Source organism: Nomascus leucogenys, chromosome 12 (genome assembly GCF_006542625.1).
Source record: "Nomascus leucogenys isolate Asia chromosome 12, Asia_NLE_v1, whole genome shotgun sequence".
Taxonomy (NCBI): Eukaryota; Metazoa; Chordata; class Mammalia; order Primates; family Hylobatidae; genus Nomascus; species Nomascus leucogenys.
In genome coordinates, this window is record NC_044392.1 from 74,061,408 (window position 1) to 74,085,714 (window position 24,307).

Genomic DNA, 24,307 nt, shown 5'->3' on the forward strand with positions numbered 1-24,307 from the left:
GTGGCTTGCGGCGGGGGCGGGATGAGAACGGTGCTGGAGTTGTTGGAGGGACGCCTGTAGGTGGCAACTACCAGGGGATGCGAGGGGCTGACCTGGGATGGAATCCTGCCACCCGGACTCAGGAAGAAAATCCTGAGGTGGCGACCTGCAGACTGGGCTGGGAGATGGAGAGCCCGCTCACGCCCACCCGACCGCCTACCACCAGTGTTCCCGGATGCATGGGCTCCAGCGCCTGCCCTTTCACCATTTCCTCCCCACTGGCATTAAATCCTGGTGTGGTGGATATCAGTGATTAAGAGTCTAGGCAGCCACGTGTTCTATTGCCGCCAGTCCGCAGGAAACCCAAGTGTTCGTTTTGCTGCGTTAACTCTATGGGCGCACAAATCTTAGGAATCCATTCCACGCCACCCCGAAAACAGAGCTTAACCCTTCTGGACTGCCACGCAGGAGGCGATCAATGTTTTTCTTTGTTTATTTATTTTTTTAAGAGATAGGGTCTGGCCCTATCACCTAGGCTGGAGCACAATGAGGCTCACTACAGCCTGGAACTCCCGGGCGCAAGTGATCCTCCTCAGCCTCCGGAGTAGCTGAGACCCCAGGCGAGCGCCACCACGCCTGGCATCAATCAATGTCTTTCAAAATAAAGGCTGTTAAACGTGTATAGAAAAGAAGCTTTTTAATGGTAGGTCCCACCAGACGTGTTTGTTTGATTTTTAGGTTTGGTTAATGCATTGTTTCCCGTACAATCTCAACCCGCGGAAACCCCGAAACTCTAGAATTCGTGCAGGTCTCTTTCGCTTCCAGGTCATCCCCGGGGCAACGGCCGCTGCTCTAATTCTTGTCAGAACCTCCAGGCCAGTTTCTGCAACGTGCAGGCAGAAGCTGGCGCCTCGGTGGGATGCGAGGGCTTGTGGAGCGCGGGGAGGAGAGCCCCACAGGCCTTTGCTGGGCACCCGCGGTGGATGGGAACGCTCCTTCGGGCGCCTTTCCGGGAAGTTGTTTGGCTGAGGGCAGGTGGTCCGTCACGTGAATGTTTAAAAGTTGTTACCTTGGAGAAGAAATTGGGGAAAGGATTGGCTTTCGGAGGTGGGCTGGAAACTACAAAACCGAGCTTCCTGGGAATGCCTTTTAGGCTGACAGGAAGTGGAGCGTCACCGAAAGGGAGGGGCGGCCACTCGGGGACTGTCCCCTGCTCCAGGCGCTCACTTTGCGGGCGGCGCTTTTTCCAGGTTGTTAATCCAGCGAATGGGGAAGGATAGATGCACGCTACTTGGTTTAGAAAAAAAACAAAAATGAGCAAACGAGACGCCCCTTCCGTTTTATGATAACCAAGCTCAAGGAAATAACTCGGCTGGCCCTACTGCAATCTACTGCACTCGAGGTAAGGAGACACAGCAAAATGCTCCAGTGTTAGCGTTTTTCTTTTTGCAGTGAGGATATATGCATGTTTTGCTCTCGTTCTGGGAACTTTGTGTGCGTGTATGGGGTAGTAATTCGGTGGTTTTATTTTTGAAAATACGTACTTACTCTACAATTTTGAAAAATGTTCATGTTAATTAAAACTGCTGTGTAAAAACAGCTAGGTTTCAGAAGTAAGTTCTGGAAGAGTATTTTGTGTTTGCCTTTGTTAGCGTATATTTCATTCTTTTAATTTAAATGTAGAAATATTTAAAATTAGTAGCATTTACTCTTTTTTTGGAAGGAAGTTTTTGTATTAGCAGTAGACCTTGAATTTTACTCTACTGCACTGCTGAGGAAAAATTAATTGGGTGCAAACTAGATAGTTTAAAGATAAATAATTCTATGGTAATTGGATTTTTCTCCAAAACGCCCTTATTCAATATGATTTAACTTGGGAGAAGGAGGGAGAAGTAATAGAAATAATTAAATTTCAGCAACTGATTTCCAGCATAATCCTAACTCATCAAGGTCAGCTGCATTTTGAACTTTTTTGTATTCTGCCTTTGAAAATAAGTCCTATATTTTATACTGTATTGCTACAAATCAGAAATTGCTTAAGTGGTTTATGGAGAAACCTACATTACCCCTTTTCAAATAGTTTTGAAATGGGTACGAGAAATTGAAGTTTAATTTCAGTTACATCAGTTTCCAGAGCCTCCCAAATTCCCCCACTCCCCATCCCCAAAGGTACGTGATAGGTATTCCCATGAGGACCATCTCCTTTCAAAAAGTGGCAGTGATGTCTTCACATCTTTCCGTCTTGAAGAGCACAATGACCAAATTTAAAACTAAAGACATTTTATTTGCAATATAAAAGTGTAGGTGGACACTATTTAAATCAGGAAAAGTTCTATAAGTGAAAAACGTTAGGCTGTGCCTCACTTCTTTTGTCATTGTGAAATAATGTTTGTCCCATATATGTTAACCTATCTTTGTTGTCATATCAAATTTGTTTCATTCATTCAACAGTCATTTAATGAATGTCTTCTATGTGCCAGGCTCCGTGCTGGGCGCTGGGGATACAAAGCCAGATAAATCAAAAGTTCCTTCCCTGGAGGAATTTTATGGAGAGAAGTAGTTATGAAGAAAGGAGGGGTTGTGACAGGCAAATCAGTCCAGTATTTTAGAACTCTGTGATGTTTAAAATTTACACAAGGGATGCCCTTGGAGCAGTGTGGAGGGACAGCTATCACTCAGTAAGTCTTTCTATATATACTAAACCATTCCTTTTGCCCTTTCAATATGTTCTGTTGGAAAATCAAAAATGATTCTTCAACTCTGTTCAAATGGTATCTTGCAAGTCACCAATCAGAATTCTTAATTCCTTTGTATGGTACAAGATTAAACAGGTTTATAAGATCATAAAATACATATACTATTGAACATTTTTAAACTAAAAAATGGATTTCTACGCTGAACTTTGAAATATGTTTTTATATCTCTCCTACCAACTAATTGCATTAGGTTAGCTATGCAGACTCAATGGGTGGAAAAACCCCAGCTGCTCAGACATGTGATTGAGGATTCTGAGAAATGAAAGCAGAGAGAATTAAGGTACAGAAGCTCATCTCAGTCATGGTTTCAGCTCCTTTTGGGCAATGGTCAGCAAGGAATAGGAAAGATGCTGTCATTCCTCAGTAATCAACCCTGGCATTTATCTGCAACCCTATTTGACCCTTTTAGATGCTTCAAATTGAGTACCCTGGGAACTCTTGGTAAAGAAAAGGAGTTGTAAAGGTACATAAGAATACAAATTCGTATAAATCTAGAAATTGGATACAAGCGCAAATTGCTAACATGTTCAGATGTTTTGCTCCATGGCATACATCCTCTGGTTTCAAATGTGTAACATTAGATAGTTGGGATCGTGTGCATTTATTTTGCTTCTGGATCCTTGTATTAGGGTTCTCTAGAGGGACAGAACTAATAGGATAGATGTGTATATGCGATCACAACGTGAAGTGCTACAATAGGCCATCTGCAAGTTGAGGAGCAAGAAAGCCAGTAGTGGCTCAATCGGAGTCCCAAAACCTCAAAGGTAGAGAAGCCGACAGTGCCGCCTTCGGTCTGTGGCCAAAGGCCTGAGAGCCCCTGACAAACCACTGGTGTAAGTCCAAGAGTCCAACAGTCAAAGAACTTGGAGTCTGATGTTCAAGGGCAAGAAGCATCCAGTACAGGAGAAAGATGAAGCCCAAAGACTCAGCAAGTCAGCTTCTCCCACCTTCTGCCTGCTTTTCCTAGCCATGCTGGCAGCCAATTGGATGGTGCCCACCCACATTGTGAGTGGGTGTTCCTGAGAGTGGGTCTTCCTCTACTAGTCCACTGACTCAAATGTTAATCTCTGCTGGCAACACCCAGAAACACCCAAGTACACCTAGAAACAATACTTTGCATCTTTTAATTCAATCAAGTTGACACTTAATATTAACCTTCACAAGTCCATCCCTTGTCAACTTGAACCCATACACATTTCTTGAAATCATACCTAATCTCCAAATAAACGAAACTGCCTTTGCAAAAATTATAACTGAGGAAATTATGACAGTGAAAGATATCAGACCTAACCAACTCCATCTTGCTTCTAACCTCTAAACTGTCCTTGTCCATTCCTGAACGTAAGCCAAACTAGCCTTGAGAAGGAATTTAGTTTATAGTTTAAATAATAGCCCTTCCCAAAAGCTAAACTGTTCTTGTAAAATGATTGAAAGGCCACCAGGCACCAAGTTAGGATGAGAGAGGCTAGAATTCTAAATATTACCAGCCATTATTCCAGAGGTCATAAGATTTGCAACTTTTCCAGTTACTCTTGAAGATAACATCACTATTGTGAAACTAAGATTGGCCTTTTGAGATGTCTTTTCAGGTTGTTGCATTTCTGATAACTGGATGGCCCCACCTGGACCTGCCAACCAGTTCTGTGGCCCCCATCCTGGAGCTGACTCAGCATAAAAGGACAGTTTCGACTCCCTAAGATTTCATCCACGAGCCAACCAATCAGCACTCCCAACTCACTGGCCCCTTAACCAACAGATTATCCTTAAAAACTCTGATCCCTGAGTTTTCCAGGAGGCTGATTTGAGTAACACTAAAACTCTGGTCTCCCACACAACCAGCTCTGCATAGATTACTCTTTCTCTTTTGCAATTCCCCTGTCTTGATAAATTCGTTCTGTCTAGGCAGCAGGCAAGGTGAACCCATTGCATGGTTACATAAAAACAATAATATGGTCATAATTACGCCTAACAATACAGCTATCCTTTATACAACCAGAAGCATACTAATCCTTAACCTAAATGCTATTATGTAAAGTTAACAACACTTAAATGCTGATATGATGTCAATAAATGTCACATGATACAGGAAAAAGAGGGGAAATAAAGATATATTCTTAGTACAAGTGTATACATACATAAACATATTCTTAACAAAATAAGGAGGAAAACTCATGACAATTACAGTCCTAGTTTCTGCAACTGGTCATGTGGTCATAGCTGGTATTGATCACTACCTTCTTCTACTACCTATTCTGTATTCCCTTTGCTTTCAGCAAGCACCTCAGCAGGTCATAGTTTTTTACCTGGTGAAGTAAATTGGTACTGCAGAGAGTAGGGCATTGGTATAAAAATATCCAAAAATATGGAAGAGACTTTGGAACTGGGTAATGGGTAGAGGATGGAAAAGTTTGGAGAGCTCAGAAGACAGGAAGATGTGGGAAAGTTTGGAACTTCCTAGAGACTTGTTGAATGGTTTTGACCAAAATGCCGATAGTGATATGGACAATGAAGTCCAGGCTGATGTGGTCTCAGATGGAGATGAGGAACTTATTGGGAACTGGAGCAAAGGTCACTCTTGCTATGCTTTAGCAAAGAGGCTGGTGGCATTTTGCTCCTGCCCTAGAAATCTGTGGAACTTTGAACCTGAGAGAGATGATCTGAATTTGGAACTTATGTTTAAAAGGGAAGCAGAGCATAAAAGTTAGGAAAATTTGCAGCCTGACTATATGGTAGAAAAGAAAAACCCATTTTCTGGGGTGGAATTCAAACGAGCTGCAGAAATTTGCATAAGTAACAAGGAGCCTAATTTTTTTTTTTTTTTTTTTTTGAGATGGAGTCTCGCTCTGTCGCCCAGGCTGGAGTGCAGTGGCACAATCTCGGCTCACTGCAAGCTCTGCCTCCCGGGTTCACACCGTTCTCCTGCCTCAGCCTCTCTGAGTAGCTGGGACTACAGGTGCCCGCCACCACGCCCGGCTAATTTTTTGTATTTTTATTAGAGATGGGGTTTCACCATGGTCTCGATCTCCTGACCTCGTGATCCGCCCGCCTCGGCCTCCCAAAGTGCTGGGATTACAAGCATGAGCCACCGCGCCTGGCGGAGCCTAATGTTAATCACCAAGACAATGGGGAGACCTTCACAGCAGGGCATGTCAGAGACCTTCACAGCAGCTTCTCCCATCACAGGCCCAGAGGTGTAGGAGGGAAAAATGGTTTCATGGGCTGGGCCCAGGGCCCTACTCCTGCCCTGCATCTCAGCCATGGCTAAAAGGGGCCAATGTACAGCTCAGGACATTGCTTCAGAGGGTGCAAGCCCCAAGCCTTGGCAGCTTATACATGGTGTTGAGCCTGTGGGTGCACAGAAGTCAAGAATTAAGGTTTAGGAACCTCTGCCTACATTTCAGAGGGTGTATGGAAATGCATGGATGTCCAGGCAGAAGTTTGCTGCAGGGGTGGAGCCCTCATGGAGAACCTCTGCTAGAGCAGTGTGGAAGGGAAATGTGGGATTGGAGTCCCCACACAAAGTCGCCACTGGAGCATTGCCTAGTGGAGCTGTGAGAACAGGGCCACCATCTTCCAGACCCCAGAATGGTAGATCCACAGACAGCTTGTACTGTGTGCCTGGAAAAGCCACAGACATTCAAACACCAGCCCATGAAAGCAGCCAGGATTGGGGTTGTACCCTGAAAAGCCACAGGAGTAGAGCTTCCCAAGACCCTGAGAGCCCACCTCTTGCATCAACATGCTCTAGACGTGAGACACAGAGTCAAAGGAAATTATTTAAGAACCTTAAGATTTAATGACTGCCCCGCTGGATTTCGGACTTGCATGGGGCCTGTGGCCCCTTTTTTTTGGCCTATTTCTCCCATTTGGAATGGGAGCATTTTTCCAATGCCTATACCCGCAGTGTATCTTTGAAGGAACTAACTTGCTTTTGATTTTACAGGCACCTAAGCAGAAGGGACTTGCCTTGCCTCAGAAGAGACTTTGGACTTGGACTTTTGGGTTAATGCTGGAATGAGTTAAGACTTTGGGGGACTGTTGGGAAGGCATGACTGTGTTTTGAAATGAAATTTAGAGGGGCCAGGGGTAGAATGATATGGTTTGGCTGTGTCCCCACCCAAATCTCATTTTGAATTGTAATCCCCATAATCCCCACTTGCTGTTGGGGGGACCCAGTGGGAGGTGATTAGATCATGGGGGCAGTTTCTCCCATGCTGTTCTTGTGATAGTGAGTGAGTTCTCACAAAATCTGATGGTTATAAAAGTAGCAGTTTTTTCCTGTGCTTACTCACTCTCTCCTGTCCCCTTGTAAAGAAGGTGCCTGCTTCATCTTCCATGATGGTCTTAAGAGGCCTCCCTAGCCATGTGGAACTATGAATCAATTAAACTTCTTTCCTTTATAAATTACCCAGTCTGGGGTATTTCTTTATAGCAGTGTGAAAACAGACTAATACAACCCTCAATAGAAAGGTGAAAACCAAAATATAGCACCAACCTCACTGGAAGTCATCATCTACCTCATTGCCTAAATATAATTTTTAGAAGACAGAATAACAAATTTTAATTTCTAAAGTAACTCAAGGCTTATGAACAATGGCATTGAAAGCACCGTTTTTTGTTTTTTGTTTTAATTTCCTGCTGACTGACAGAAACATCACAGAAAATTCTTTGATTTACCTTAATAGTGACAAGAGAGCCTGCTTCTATCAATTACTGAAGCCATAAGGAGATTTTTTTAAAATTAAACTTCAACACAATGAGGTAAGTACCAATATTTTTTGGCTTTTGTTTGTCATAAAATACATATAACACAAAATTTATCACCTGAACAGGTTTTAAATAGTTCAGTAGTGTTAACTGTTTTCACGTTGTTGTGCGGCCGATCTCTGGAACTTTTTCATCTTACAAAACTGAAACTTTATACCCACTGAACAACAACTGTCCATTTCTTCCTACTCCCAGCCCCTGGCAACTGCCATTCTTCTTTCTGTTTCTATAAATTTGACTTTCCTAGGTACCTCATAATAAATGGAATCATACAGTATTTGTCTTATGTGACTGCTTATTTCAATTAACATAATGTCTTCAAGATTCATCTATGTTGTGGCATGTATCAGAATTCCCTAATTTGTAAAAACAGAATAATAATACTCTTTTGTACCTATGTATCACATTTTCTAAATGTATAATCCATTCATCTGTCAGTTGACCTTTAGGTTGCTTCTGCCTTTTGGCTCTTGCAAATAAGGCCACAATGAACATGGGTGAAGTACCAGTACTTTTGTCTGAGAAAAATTATTTCCTATAGAGTTGGTTTTATTTCCTTGAAAACACGAGTTCTTACTTAGGCCAAAATCTTAGAAAATACTGAGAGACCTCTCTTAGGTCCATTGAAATAGTAGTCCAGGTTACAGAATGAATTCAGTACCTATAGAGTTGAATATTCTTGTAGACCAGAACAAAGCTGGATATAGAGACTATTCAGAAGACATAGAAAATACAATGTGGCCAGCGGGGCGCGGTGGCTCACGCCTGTAATCCCAGCACTTTGGGAGGCCAAGGCGGGCAGATCACGAGGTCAGGAGATCGAGACCATCCTGGCTAACACGGTGAAAGCTGTCTCTACTAAAAATACAAAAAAATTAGCCAGGTGTGATGGCAGACGCCTGTAGTCCGAGCTACTCGGGAGGCTGAGGCAGGAGAATGACCTGGGGGGCGGAGCTTGCAGTGAGCCAGATGGCGCCACTTAACTCCAGCCTGGGCGACAGAGCAAGACTCCATCTCAAAAAAAAAAGAAAATACAGTGTAGCTCAAGTGAGAGAGTCGAGAGTTTGATTCAGACTTGCCACTCTTTCTGTGGCTCAGGAAAAATCGTTTAATACTATATTCTCAATCTCAGATGTCGTGTCTGCAAAATGGGATGGATACACCTTATTTCCTTTCTTTCTAAAGATTTGAAACATTATCAATTTGAGGTGATCTATAACATGAAGCAGGGAGAGCTCTGACAACTTTCATTAGTAATGCTCAGCTCTGTGAGGGCAGGAATTGGTTCTTCTTGCTCAGTACCATCCCTTAGCACTTGGTACCGGGCATATGGTAAATACCTATAAATATTTGCTGGATATTTTGACCTTCCCCTAATAAAGTAAGAAAGCTCACATGAAGTGGGATTGCTTTCATCTTAGGTTTGATACCTAAAAATATTTATAAGCCATAATTCATCTGTATGAAATCCATTTCTCTTACAGAAGTGATTTTGGAAAGTGAGTTAATGGCTGAAAACCAATATTGGATAAAAGAGAAAGGATTCTATAGAACAGAACAGGGATCTGTTGCCTGACAAAACAGAGATTCAAATGAAAATCTCCAGTATCCTGGAATGGTAAAAGTACAATATTTGCCGATGTACTTGGTTTCTTTTTGACCCATTTCTAGAACTAATTTTGCATGGCACTGTACTGAGCTAAAAATGCTTTTCTATTTCTAGGTTTTCCTCTTAGGATGTGTTGTCTCCTTGGATCCTATGAGTCATGGATATGTTCCTCTTAGGAATAAGGCCACTCTTACTCCTGCCCTAATATATGTCCATGGAATTGGTCATCTCCAAACATCATCATCATTATCATTATCTTCATCAATAGCTACAATTAATTGACTATTCCAAGAGATAGGTGCAAAACTAGAAAGAACTTTTATCTAACATAATTCAGACCTGCGCAGTTTGAAAGTAGAAAGGACCTCATTGTCTACCTCAGTAGCACATAGCTGGATTGAAGGAAGCAAGCGATGCTTTAAAACAACTTTATGCATAATATTTATGTTATTTCCCTGTAAATAAGTGATAACAAAGCAAACTCTAGTTAATTGATATTAGCTGCCTGAAGCATTGTTGAGAAGGAATAAGATCCTTTGTATAGGAAAGAGGAAGAGGAAAACTAGAAAATGCTAGGACTGATCAGCAGCTTTTGCAATGCATAAGAGCTTAGGATTGAGGAGGGAAATAGAAACGCAGGTACTTAATGCCTGTATCCCATTTTCAGTGCTGCCCTTGTTGTTCATTCCAGCCTGATTTACCTATTAAGAAATGGCCCATTCAACCTGGCTGCCAGAAGGAAGACTTGATATTTAATGTAATCAGCAAAGAGATGCTTTCCTCACAGCTTGCAGTGCTAAATGACCTATTGCAGCAACATCATTCTATTTAAATGTGATATTGAAGTTCGTGTAGCTACTTCTCAATATTTTAGCAATTGTTTCAGAACTGTAGTCTAAAAAGTGTAATAAGGGCAGGACTAGGCCTTCTAAATAACAAGGTTTAAATTGGCTATCAATGATCATATATATGTGTAGCCATTCTATTGTCAATAGAAAAGATGGACCACTTCCACCCTAATAACTAGTCCGTAACGTAGTTGATCCAGATTGTAGTCATCTAAGTGATCCATTCATATCACTGTAATTGGCCATAAACACAAGATCACAAGATGAATCTGTGACACTACATGGACTCTTTTATTATTATAAGTCTATTCCTATTCCTGCCTTTACTACTATATTTATTATTAACACAAACTAATTTAAATTATTTTGTTTTAGATTTGTGAAAAAAGTAACAGGAATTAAGAAGAACCTCATAAGAATAGAAGAGCTCCTTAGGAAAAAGGGAAGGGAAATCATTTAGGAAGGAGAGCACAGAATTGGTAGAAAATGAGAAAAGCTCTATGGCATTTCTAAAACAACAATGAAAAGAATGACTTTCCTGAATGTGGGTAAAAACCTTACATCAAAAACTCTTCCCAGAATCTTGTATAGCACCTGGAAAAGACTTGTGAAGAAAAGTGACCTTTCATGTACCATTTCTGGCATTTTGTATTTTGCAATGAAATAAATTCTGGTTTATGCTGCTTATAATTTTAGTGGAAGAAGCTTACCATGGGCAATACTGAATTGAGTTGTGTAGTGTTCTGACTTAGTTTTCTTTTTCTGCCAATTGTCATGAAGTCTGTAGTTTTTGTCACTTTCTGAATCCAAACTAAATTTTCTTTTCTCAACCAAGTAAGACTTTTTTGTCTGTTTAAATCATGTATGCTGCCTGCCACATTAAATAATATAGCTTCTGGTTATCATGACCTGCTAAACTTCCTTGGGGAAATTCACAAGGATGATATTATCCATCAAATGATGCTTTCGCCCCAAGGCAAATCAGCTCATTCACCAAGAGCTTTCATAGAAACAGGGATGTTCAAATATATTTTAATGCAGAATATCTTTGAAAAGATGTGAAAAAAAATCAGAGATCTGAGACATCTTTTGTTTATCAAGTGGCTTGGCCATAGAACTGCATGTAGAAAGGGGGCCTGTGTGGTCTGTGTTTGAGGTCACATTTCATGACATGCTCTTCTAGTCACCAGATGGGTGATGACCCAGCTCTTCTATGTAGGGAACAGTTGCTTTGGTACTGTCTAGTCTTAATTAGGCCTTGATTTGCATTTAATCTGAGTTATTTTGTTAATGTTTCAGGCATTCATTGACATTTAGGACAATTTAGACATAAATTCCCTCATTTAATTCAACTATAGTGATGTGAGCACTGAGTCAAAAAATGGGCCAGACACTGTTCTGGATTATAAAGAAGGACAGAAACTTCCCTCAAGATACATTAAGACTGAAAAAAACAGCCAAAGAACAGTCGATAGTTGAAATACCTGAAAACAAGGACTAGAAACACAGTAATCAGAGTTCACTGGAATACTCAGGGTGGAGAGTGGTGAGGGAAACATTTATAGGAGATGTGATATTTGAAAGAGATTTGAGGGGCAGGGAGTAGGAGTTTGTCAGATAGAGAGAGAGAAGGGCTTTGTAAGTAGAGAAAATAGCATGTACCAATACATGGAGTCATGGATCGGCTCGCTGTATGTAGGTACCATTGAGGGGAAATGTCTTTTTGGAATTTGGCACCACATGCTCCTTTGCCTTAGTTTAAACAGTGTTGGTTATCTGCATGCCATAAACCTGGTCAGAAACTGGTCATTGGTTGTAGACCCGTCTCTTCCAATTTTCTTCTTGCACCTTCTTACATGCGCCAGCTCAGGTTCTGCATTGGCCTCTGTGTTCAACCTTGGAATGATTTTATCTCTTGGCAGCTGAGGCCCCTTTTCTGAGCATCTATATTCTATATTCATCAGTTTATAGGCAAGTAAATATTCTGGAAAATGAGCCAGAGGAGAAACAATCTGGACAGTATGAGGCAAATCTCATAGTGAAATGGCAGAATAGTTATCGTTCTTCTACCATTTGTGGCATCAAAATAAAAATGACAGCTTCTCATTGTACAACACCACGTTGCTCATTGCTTTTCTACCTTATGAGTCAGAGAACATAATCTTTGTTCATGCTGTGTGCTGGCATATTTGTTTTCAGCTTCTCTCTGGATAATTATTGCTTTCCAGTCTGAAGGAACTAGCCTTGAGGAAAGAATCCTTCAACGGTGTTTCTTCTAGGGAACTTTGATAGACTATGTAGTAAGTAACTCTATAGCAGATCTTTGGAATTCAAATTGCCTGGTCCATTTAAAGACATCCATGACAGAATTTGTACTGTTATTTAATAGACTATGTATTATTTACTTTCTTATTCTATGTCCACATTTAAGAAAATTACTTATAATTTCAAATAATGCTCTTTCAAAAGCTACTTCAGTTTTCAGATATTTAAATATTAGTGACATAATGACCCAGCAATTCTACTCTTAGGTAAGCACCTAAGAGGACTGAAACCATATGTTCACATAAAAACTTGTACGTGAATGTTCACAGCAGCATTATTCATAATGGCCAACATGTGGAAACAATTCAAACATCCATTAACTAATGAATGAAGAAAATGTGGCCTATCCATAGAATGGAATGTTACTTGGCAACAAAAAAAATGAGGTACTGATATATACCTCATGATATATACAGCATGGATGAACCTCCAAAACATTATGCTAAGTGAAAAAAGCCAGATACAATGGTCATATATTGTATGATTCCATTCATATGAAATATTCAGAATAGGCAAATCCACTGAGACAGAAAATAAATTAGTGGTTTCCTGGGGCTGGGATGGAGGTCAGGGGTTAAGGGAAGTGAAAATGGCGATTGGCTGCTAATGGGTCTGGGGTTTCTTTCTGGGGTGTTGAAAATGTTTTAAAATTAAATTGTGGTGATGGTTGCAGAACTCTGTGATTATATTAAAAGCTACTGAACTGTATACTTTAAATGGGTAAATTTTATGGTATGTGATCTCTCCTTAAAGATACTAAAAAAAACTCCAACATAGCAAGTATAATTTTTTATATTATCTTGCAGGTTAGTGACAGTCTTCCTTATTTATTTTTTGACACATCCTTGCAGAATTTACCCTAGCATAGTGGAAAGAGTTGTGGACTGTGCCATCAGAAGGTTTAGAGTCTTCTCTTGGTTCTGCTGCTGATTAGCTACATGCAGCTGCATGACCTTAGGCAAGTTCCTTATCCCTGGACCTTGAGTTGTTTATCTGTGAAACAAAGAAACTGGCTGAGGAGGGCTCTGAAGTCTCTTTCAGCTCTCTGAGTTTCTGTGTTTGTGCAATAAGTCATATAATTATGTAATTATTGGGGCAGTATTTTTTAGTTGGTTTGTTGTGTTCTTTGTTTTTTTATGAGATGGGGTCTCACTCTGTCCCCAGGCAGGAGTGCAGTGGTACAATCACAGCTCACTGCAGCAGCCTCAACCTCTTGGCTCCAGCTATCCTCCTGCCTCAGCCTCCTGAGTAGCTGGGACTATAGGCATGCACCACTACAGATGGCTGATTTTTTAATTTATTTGTAGAGATGGGGTCTCATGACATTGCCCAGGCTGGTCTCAAGCCCTGGGGCTCAGGCAGAATCCTGCCTTTGCCCCCATAAGTGCTGGGATTACAGATGTGAGCCATCATGCTTAGCCTACCCGGTCAGTTTTAGAGACAGGGCTTTGCCCTTTATTGTTTGAGTATAACTAATAGCAGTAGGATTTTCAGAAGCCACCTCTCTAGTAGTCCTCCTCATGATGTTTAAGTATGTGTTATTAAGCTGCCTATATGTAGATCAGGGTTTCCCAACCTTGGCATTATTGCCATGTTAGGTCAGATAATTCTTTGCCATGGGGGGCTGTCCTATGCATTGTAGGATATTTAGCAGCATCCCTAACATCTACCCACTAGATAGCAATAGTATCTCTCTTCCAGTTGTGACAATCAGAGATATCTCCAGACTTTGCCAAATGTCCCCTGGAAGACAAAATCATCTCTGGTTGAAAACCCTTTGTGTCCCCAACGGCAGTCCCCAACCTTTCTGGCACCAGGGACCTGTTTTCTGGAAGACAATTTTTCCATGGACAGGTGGTGGGGGATGGTTTTGGGATAAAACTGTTCCACCTCAGATCATCAAGCATTAAATTCTCATAAGGAGCATGCAGCCTAGACACCTCATATGCACAGTTCACAATAGGGTTGCACTCTTGTGAGAATCTAATGCCGCAGCTGATCTGACAGGAGGTGGAGCTCAGGTGGTAATGCTTGCTTACACATTGCTCACCTTCTGCTGTGCAGCCCGGTTCCTAACAGGCTGCAGTCCAGTACTGGTGTGTAGCCTGGGGATTGGGGACCTCTGGTGTAGAAGACGCTAAGTAACAATGTATCAAAATAACTAAAAGGATGTGTTCTCTACCTATAAAGAACTAATGAATTGACGTGCAGAAAATATCACTGGGGGAAATCTTGGATATTTTTAGTTCATAAGGAGAAGAGGAAGGATTTTTGTTTTGTTGGGATTTACTGTATTTATCAAAGTTATATTTACTGCAGTCATGGGGATGGGTGAAGGACAGAAAGGGAATAGACTAAGAGCTGTCAGATCCTTTTTGGAATGAGGCAGGGTGTCAGCAAATATATAAAGACATATCTTAAAAAAGGAAAAACCAAAACCTAAAGGGAAAGTTTAGGAATTGAGGGCAAGAGAACTGACGTGCTTATGTTTACTTCTTAGTTCTTCCCAAGTATGACATAGGTCATCCAGATGTGTTTTTTCTCATATCTCTCATTCAAAACTCAAAGCTGCAAATTAGATGATAGGTTCTTTCTCTAAAAGAAGAACAGAAGAACGCCAAAAACTGTGAAATCCTTATAGCCATAAAGTCATCATTATTCTCCAAATTGTACTGAAGCTGTTTCTAATGGGCCTACAATGGAGTTCTAGACCTCGGCCATTGCCAAAGTACAGTGTGCCACTTGCACTACAGTCTGTAAAGTCCTTGCTCTTCCTACTGTACTATGCAAACTAAAATTTACATAATTTTATTGGGCTGCGTTATTTAATAAATACCACATGAAATATTTACACTATGTTTCTAAAGACATAAATTATTCATATCTCCTGAAATCTTTCTGATACAGGTTAAATTGGGGGATTAGGAGCTATCTGAAAGGAAATGTCTATGATGGGTACAGGGGATAAACTCCTACTTAAAAAAATACATAAGAAGGAAGCAGTCACTCATGAGTGTCTTCAACAGTGTATATTTATAGTAAGCTATAGTAATTAATCTTGTTACTTTTTCTAGATTAAAACTGCTAGATAGTAAGTTATTAGTGTCTAGAGATCAGAAACACTTCTATGTAAGTTTTAAAATATGCTATTCCTACTCAGCTGCAGAAAATGAATATAAAGATCTTAATCATGGTATACTATAATGCAGTTAGTCAAAGTGATTCTTTACTCTCAGTACTTATAACTGGTCATTTTTATGTAGAACTGAAAATATGTGTTATGGGACCTACTTTTCATTCGGTATTCAAAGGATTTTCAAGGACTTTGAACCAAGATTATTAATTCATAATGGTATGTCTTTGACCACATTACATGTTGTTTTAGTAAGAGAGTACATAAAATGAAAACATGGTACACTAAAGCTTTAAGTTACTATCCTTGTAAAATAATCATGGAAAAGCTGAAGTTACCTTGAAAATAATTTATTTTATTTATACCTTAAGAGTGAGGCCGTGATAGAAGCAGAAACACAAAATTGCTCTTTTTAATAGAACAAGCTGCAGAGAAAGTCCAGGAGAGAAACCCTTGAAAGCACTCTCAAAAGCTTACTCTAAAGGTGACATTACTTTTCAAATCTGGACTGTTGAAAAGTGAGAGCTGCTGAATGACAATGATCTTCTCCTTGTCTTTGTGGACAAACTCTTCCTTTGCTTGCACATGCCTAAGCATACTGTCCTGTCATGGAGAGTATGCCCTTGTCCTTCTTGCAATTCTCTAAACTCTCATAAACTTCAAAGGAAAATGTTAAAGACGTGGTGTATATGATCTCTCTATGTCCTTGAACTATAGAGAGGAAACTTTCTACCATTACAAAACGCACATCACAACATGAAACAAGCTTACAGGAATATGACAGTTACTAACCCAACCACTGCCAAGTCTCCTCAGTGAAAAACAACATGTTGAGTAGATATCATTAGGAAAGTAAAATGAGATTTAGTTTGGAACAGAATATTCCAAAGCTATTCTATTCTATTTCAAACTAAATTTAGACTACAGGCTTAGGATTGCCTATGGAATGGTGGCCTAGCTTCAATTGCCTAACTTTAGCCACAAGATATGAAATCAAGAGCTTAGATATTACTATGTAAGTATACATACAGTTCACTTTTCCAAGAAGAGGGGGAGTACCAAAAATAAAATGTACAGAGGCAGTGTTATACCAAGAAGAAGAGTGACAGTAGCTCTTTGCAGTTAGTATACTTCAGCTGTGGTTAGCAGTGAAAAGTCTTATCCAGCTGTATTGCATCTGTCAGTATTAAGCAATAGATGAGAGTAACTGTTTATCATATAGCCAAGAAGAGAAATTGTACCAGAAGTGGGGATGAGAAGGGATAGACTATGGGTTAATTAAGGTCACCAAGAATAACATCTCATCTATTCTTTCTCAGAGATCTATTTTTTTCTTAAAGGTGTTTTAAATATGTTGTTTAGAAACTCCTGATTGGTTTTTGTTTCTAGTCTTTCTTTTCATAAGTAAATTTCTTTGAATAGTTCATTTTCCTCACTTCTGGCTTTGCACTTGAATAGAGTAGTAAAATAGATCCATGATGTGCTGAAATGGCTATGAAGACTCAGTTGCCAAAGTACAAAACAAGGACCATGCCTAAAATGCTTCTGGTGGCCTGTGGAAGAGTAAGTAGCTTGGAATCAGAAGCAGAAATAGCAGAAGACTAAAAAACAGAAATAATTGAAAGCCAACAGTACTATAGCAGGAGTTAGCAAGCGTGGAAATGAAATGTTATTGGAATCCAGGGAATAAGAGTTTTAGGCATCTATAAAACTGAGATTTAACCTTTTCTCATATAAGCAAGGGATTTGATTACACAAAATTTTTTGACAGTGGATAGCTAGACTGTACTTACCAATTTGTTCACTACTGTTCTATGGCTGTCTCTGGAAGACCCTTTAGGTACAATAGGGAAGATGGGAGAGTACATAGCTGATAATAATACCTTGTGATTTGTACTGTGAGAGAGGGAGTTGTGGAAGCTCTAGGGCTGTGCCTCAGTTCAACCTAGATGTAAAGCCAGGCAATACACCCCCAAGCCCATGAACAGTCTGGGCTCTGGGGGCAGATTTTCCTGTTGGAAATCCTAGCACTATTACTGAAATTACTTGGTAATCTTGGGAAGGGCATGTAATCTCTGTAAGTATCTAAACTATTAAATGGGAATAATAATTAATAAATAATAAATTAGATCCAGGAACCCTCCAATGGCTTCTCATCTGGCGTATAGTAAAATCCAGACTCTTTAATGAGGGTCAGAGGTCCCACATAATCTGGCCCTTGCTTATTCTGATTTATTCTCTTTATAAACAGATTCTCTTCATACCCACTACCCCAGATTATCTTTTGAATTTGTTTATCGTGTTATCTGTTTCTCCCTATCATCTCCTCTGCTACTAACAGCAGACACCTTTTCTATCTCATTAACTGCTGTATCTACAGAACTTGGAACAGTGGCGGCACAAAGTAAGTGCTCAGTAACTATCTGTTGAATGAGTAAGTACATACTGTGGTATATGAAGCACATAGTACAGGGCTGATAAATAATAAACCTACCATAATTGTTTGCTGCCTCATGTATTATGGCTCTGTATGATTTTGTTTGGGAAAAAGTCTGCTACTACAGAAGTGTAGATTTGAAATTAATATGTTACTAAGCGAAATAAAATCCCAGTTGAAAAATAATCTCAGGTCTGGAGATTTAGTGATAAAATGATGGCAAATTTTTAAATGCTTAATTTTTCCAATTTCGTATGTATAACATCTTCTGTCTGCAACTGCGTAACAAGCAGGGCAAGAAGGGAGGGAGTATTAAACTGATTTTTTAAAATCTCTTAGGCCAAATTACCTTATTGGGGAGGAAGGGAGAACTGAATTTGAATCAACTAAAATAAGATTGATATCTTTCCTCATTGGAAAAAAACATGAAAACACAGGGACTAGTAAGAATGCTAACATTTGTATGTTGTTTCCATTTCTACTCTAGGTGTTGCCACATCTGCAAACTTCCTGGGAGAGTAATGGGGATTCGAGTGCTTCGATTCTCTTTGGTGGTCATCCTCGTATTATTACTGGTAGCTGGTGCTTTGACTGCCTTACTTCCCAGTGTCAAAGAAGACAAGATGCTCATGTTGCGTAGGGAAATAAAATCCCAGGGCAAGTCCACCATGGACTCCTTTACTCTCATAATGCAGACGTACAACAGAACAGATCTCTTATTGAAACTTTTAAATCATTATCAGGCTGTACCAAATCTGCACAAAGTGATTGTGGTATGGAACAATATTGGAGAGAAGGCACCAGATGAATTATGGAATTCTCTAGGGCCCCACCCTATCCCTGTGATCTTCAAACAACAGACAGCAAACAGGATGAGAAATCGACTCCAGGTCTTTCCTGAACTGGAAACCAGTGGTAAGTTGCAGTGGAGTTCTCAGCCTGGAAAGGCTGCCGCTATCCAGAGCTGGGACAGACAAGTGAATTTCTGGCCTTCTGCTTGTCTTAACTGTCTGGAGAAAAATGAAGGAAGTTAGTCCTAAGAAAGCACTTTGGAAAGCTTGAGGGACAATTTCCAAGATGTCAAGAAATGGTTTCCTGACAAAGAGGTTAATATTGCAATAAAGGATATGCTATAATTACATATTATTGCATTACAGTTGATAGTAAGATGCCATTTAGCTTATGCTTAATATATTTTTTTGCCACTCCTCTTTTCCTCCCATTCCTGACAGTTTCATGAGGTTGCAATTTGCTTAAAAGAATCTTGGCTTTATTTATTTATAGGCCCAATAGTTTCTAGGATGATGGATAATAACTACTTGATTATTTTCCTTTCAGGCAGTTATACAATCAGTTATGATACCAAAAAAATTTTTTTCTACTGGACAAATCTCCCCAAGAATACATTGCTTATTTACTTATTGGGTCAGAAAATACTTCATTTGAATGATCTATGTAGACACTATTGTATTTTACTACTTTTGTTTTAATTTCCAAACTATTCAACTTAAATTTTTGTCCTTTCATTTTAGCAGTGTTGATGGTAGATGATGACACACTCATCAGCACCCCAGACCTTGTTTTTGCTTTCTCAGTTTGGCAGGTAATGTTGCTGTCTCTTTTATGAAACCATCTTTATAAGATCTTGACTAGTACTTAACCAGGGCAACATGGTTAATATAGATGTTACCTAAAATATTTTAGATAATATTTATCTAAAAGATGGATGAATTTGTTATAGGCTAATCAAGATTTTCTGAGCTTAGTTCAGCCAACCGGAAAGTTATAGTATCTTTTATCTAGGTTTAATTTATATTTTGGTGTATTAGGGAAAAGAGCTAGAACTGCCTTCCAGAGAACAATGGGGAAATGATGTGGTCCAGCAAAAACTAGAATGAGGAGATATTTTGCCTAGACCACAGACATGTGTCTCAAATGATAAGCATATTTCTATATTAATATTGTGTATAACTTTTTGTAAAAGGAAGTATTTATTACCTCCACAAAATTTAATCCTGGTTCTGAGAGCATTGTTTAGAAATTTTGCAGTAATAATTTTACATGTACCATTGTGGTAGGAGGTTTTGTTTTATTTTGTTTTGTTTTTTCCTAAATCCTAGCTTGAATAAGCAGGCATAAATTGGTCAGTATCCTATAAAAGCAGCTCTCTCCTATTGAATATGTGTTAGTAATAGCTAACTTTTACAAGTTGCACTGCTATTACCTGAAATCAGAACTGCATAGAAGTACTTGGAAGCCGTGTCAAATAATTAAACACTGTGCTACCCAGTAAATGATCTAATTTATACCGTGGTAACTTTTAAAATTAGCTTCTTGGGACATAACAGCATTAGATATTAATGGTAAGTGATCACAATACTCAGCAGATATCGGCATTTTTAAAACTTCAGTTTTTAATTTCATGCCTAGTGTGCTGATCAACGAAATTTTTCCATATCAACAATTTTTTTCCAGCCCTTGGAATGAAATGAAATAAACGAAAGCTTCTTGGACAAAAAGTTCTACTGTGATAATTCAACTATGAGATTTCTATTGATGCTTAAAAATCCATTTGTCCAAAATGTAAAAATGGAGGCAGAATTTGGGGACTGGTTAATTGGAACCATCTGAGTAAACTATAAATTAAAGATATATAAATATGATTTCAGGTTTTATTTATAAAAATATCAAAAACAATTTCAATCCATTGACCAACTTAAATTCAGTCCAACCCAAACCCTGCATTGCATAATGATCTGAGGTTTGTGTATAAGCAAGCAAGATTCAAGTAGACATTCATCTGTGTCTTTGTATTTGCCCAGTTACCTCCACTTTTAGTGTTTTCCCTTTTCCCTCTCTAGCCAACTGTGAAATTTCTTTCATTCTCCTAGATTGTGTAAATAGCGCATCTTCTCTGAAGCCTCCCAGCCTTTATCCCCCATTCCCTGACCTTCCCCTTTGCCTCCCAGCAACACAGTTGTCATCCTACCCTCAATGTTCTCATCGGATTTACCCAGCTGCACTTAAAACAACTTTCTCACAGTATTGTATTTCCTTGTTTGCATATCCATATCATACCCCTCTACCCTCTCTAGACTATAAGTGCTTTGAAATAGCATTTAACTCAGCCTCGTGTGTGTGTGTGTGTGTGTCCCTAGTTCTGCGTCTGTTCAATAAATGAATGAAACTCAAATTATTTATGAGAGTGAATGAAATTTTCAACCCTATAAATTCTTACCTATTTCCCATGCTTCAGTGTTTTTTTTGTTTGCTGATTGTTGTTTTATTTTTAGTCATGCTCATCTACCATCTATCCTTTCATCAAAGATTCTCATGCATCTCTCTCACATATATATAATATAAACATTTATTTTATATAGATAAATATAAACATTTATTTATATTATCTCATGTTTTTAAAAAAGGAAACACCCAAGCTGAAATGGGATAAAATATAACATTGCTTAAAATCAACAGTAACTTTTATGAACATCAAAATCAACATGAAAAAGAGATAATCACACATGTAGGTCCATAATTTTATATACTCCTGAGAGATTAGAACAAATTTTCAAAATGATCCCATTATCTCTTATCTTCCACAATAAATAGCATTCAGGCAGTCAACTTTTCTCGCAGCAGATTTTGAAGGATTGGACTCTTTGGTGACTGGAATTTGTTAATGTCAGGTAATGTTTGAATTAGGAGAACATTTGTAAGGGTAGAATATTTGTTTTCAGAGATGTTTGGGTTGTGATGCAATTTGACCTGTAAACATATCAGAACATAGATTTATGAAGTTACCTGGAGCTAGATAAAACTGAAATGTAGAAACCAGGAATAAGGAAGAGTTGACAAATCAGTTTCATTCTCTCTGTAATAAATCATTGCCTTTTTCACTATGTCTTCTCTAAAAATATGTGACATTTAATTGTTCTTTTTCCCTCTTTTCAGCAATTTCCTGATCAAATTGTAGGATTTGTTCCTAGAAAGCACGTCTCTACTTCATCAGGTATCTACAGTTATGGAAGTTTTGAAATGCAAGCACCGGGGTCTGGAAATGGTGACCAGTACTCTATGGTGCTGATTGGAGCTTCATTCTTCAATAGCAAATATCTTGAATTATTTCAGAGGCAACCTGCAGCTGTCCATGCTTTGATAGATGATACTCAAAATTGTGATGATATTGCCATGAATTTTATCATTGCCAAGCATATTGGCAAGACTTCAGGGATATTTGTGAAGCCTGTAAACATGGACAATTTGGAAAAAGAAACCAACAGTGGCTATTCTGGAATGTGGCATCGAGCTGAGCACGCTCTGCAGAGGTCTTATTGTATAAATAAGCTTGTTAATGTCTATGATAGCATGCCCTTAAAATACTCCAACATTATGATTTCCCAGTTTGGTTTTCCATATGCCAACTACAAAAGAAAAATATAAAAGTAAAACAAACAAAAACATACCTGAAAACTGCTTGGCATTTGAGTAGCTTCTCCATGCTATGTATTTTTTTAAGCAACATCGTGAACTTTTATCTACTCCAGAAGTCTCTACAATAGAAAAAAAAGTGCAGTGCTTCTAGGATATAAAATTCACATTACTTTTGAAAGCCAAGAAGTTGGTCTTATCCAGTTAGGTCTTCTTATGAAGAGTTTTCATCCAGGGATGTAACTCCTTGGTCAGTGATTTCATTGTTTACATCCTGAGACTGTTCTACAGTTTCTTTGACTCCTGGCATTTGCCTTAAGGACCTATAGCAAGCTGTTTCTAGGATCAGAACCTCAAGAGAGGCATTTCTCTGCTTTTTCACTAAAGGTCAATTGTTTTAATTTGAAGCCTGAAATGCCTCTTTAGCAAAAGCCTGTGGTATGGGGTAAAGCCATGTAAGAAGAGAGTAGTCTCAGTCACATATGAAGAGGAAAATTTGCAGCTGCCAGTGCTTTCCTTGTGGCCCTGCCAACCAGCTCTTCCAGGACGAACTCAGTCCAGCATGGTTTTGATGTAACCATCCGTGCTTTTATTTTTGTTAAGTCTTTTGTGACTGGGACAGTTAATTTTAGTAGCTGAAGAACGTCTAGTTGTTTGCTTGATTTTTGTGAACATTTACTGCATGGATCACAAAACAATATACCCTGTATTTCTTATATGCAACTTATATGCAGCAAAGAGTAAATGTGTTACTAGATTCAGGTAGTGCATTTTGTCACTGAATCTGACCTTGAGAATGTACATTCTTATATTTTACGTAATGTATGTGTTGTTTAAGAAATGTGTAAAAGACCTGAAAAAAATGAGTAAGAACTGGCAGAAGTTAAAACCCTTTGTATCAAAAGATCTTTATTGGTAGAGCACTGGTTATCTTCTGGATACTAAAAAGTTGTATTACAAAGCCAAACACTTGCATTCACAACTTTAAAAAAAGAAGATCCAAGGTACTATTCATAATGATGAAATTTCAACTACATACAAAGAGGAGAAAATAAGAACCCAGTCATAACAGAGGAATTCTATAGGAGTCTGCATCAATTCATTGTTAAGGTTGCCTACTCTCTGTTATGGGAATTAGCATCTGTGTTCCACCCATTGTCTGTGTTTAGTCCTTGTTCACCGCTAGGGCTAGGAATTCTTAACTAGGCCTCTGTTTACCACCTTCTCTTTCCCCTCCGTTCCCTCTTCTTCCTCCTTCTCCTCTTTCTTCTTATATAATACTAGTATATTCTCAAAATTGCAAAGCTGTGAGAATATTAAAATAATCATGGCTAATGTTCCAATAATGAGGTCTTTGTGCATTTAGTTCCACATATGATGGTTTTTTTTACATTAAAGAGTGTATGTGTCTTAATGCAGTCAGATTGTAAAAAACAAAAACAAAGAAACTAAGAACCTTACTAAAAATCGATAGTGTCAGTTATCTGTTTTGTCCAATATTGGTAGTACTTTTTTGCCTCTTATGATTCCTCTAGCAGATAAATAAACTTTTGCCATCCATGTGTTCTGTGTTAACTAAGCAGACTCATGTTTTTGTGATTGGTGTTCTTACACATTTCTAGATGTGATACTCTAATATGTTGCTGAGAATAAGGTAGAGACATTAGCCACATTACCCATGAAAAAATATTCCCAAATTTTATTTCCCATCTTATGTCTTTAAACTTGTCTTAAGCATCACATAAGTTAATCATATCATGTTTTCAGATATTATAGAGCAAATAATATGAAACCAAAATGCAATTCAGTCTACATTACAAAGACTCTTGCATTGTAGGTAGACTCCTATTAAAGCTGTCTTTCCCTGAACGCCTCTTATTCTTGCTTCAAATGATCCAGAGAAGAGATGCTCAGGCTTAAAACTTTCTAAGAGAAGCAATGCAGCGTAGCGGGTCAATTGTGCACACTTTGCCATTAGAATACTTGGGCTCAAATCCTTGCTAGACCTCATTTTCACTTTAC

At 38.9% G+C, this 24,307-nt stretch overlaps 1 protein-coding gene across 4 annotated transcripts; it reads left to right on the forward strand.

Moving 5' to 3' along the window:
* Nucleotides 1-14: 14 nt before the first annotated feature.
* On the forward strand, nucleotides 15-23,845 carry EXTL2 (exostosin like glycosyltransferase 2). Of its 4 annotated transcripts, XM_030824987.1 has the most exons (6): nucleotides 619-682; nucleotides 1,230-1,381; nucleotides 7,421-7,496; nucleotides 18,342-18,769; nucleotides 19,387-19,457; nucleotides 21,809-22,297. In XM_030824987.1, exons 3-6 carry the CDS (start codon nucleotides 7,492-7,494, stop codon nucleotides 22,295-22,297), a joined length of 993 nt encoding a protein of 330 aa, XP_030680847.1. In that variant the 5' UTR covers nucleotides 619-682; nucleotides 1,230-1,381; nucleotides 7,421-7,491. The 4 variants fall into 4 exon arrangements, with proteins under 4 accessions (XP_003260169.1, XP_030680847.1, XP_003260170.1 ...); XM_003260121.2 differs by having other exon boundaries at nucleotides 15-1,381; nucleotides 21,809-23,845; XM_003260122.3 differs by lacking the exon at nucleotides 619-682 and having other exon boundaries at nucleotides 837-1,381; nucleotides 7,385-7,496; nucleotides 21,809-23,845.
* The last annotated feature ends 462 nt before the right edge of the window (nucleotides 23,846-24,307 follow it).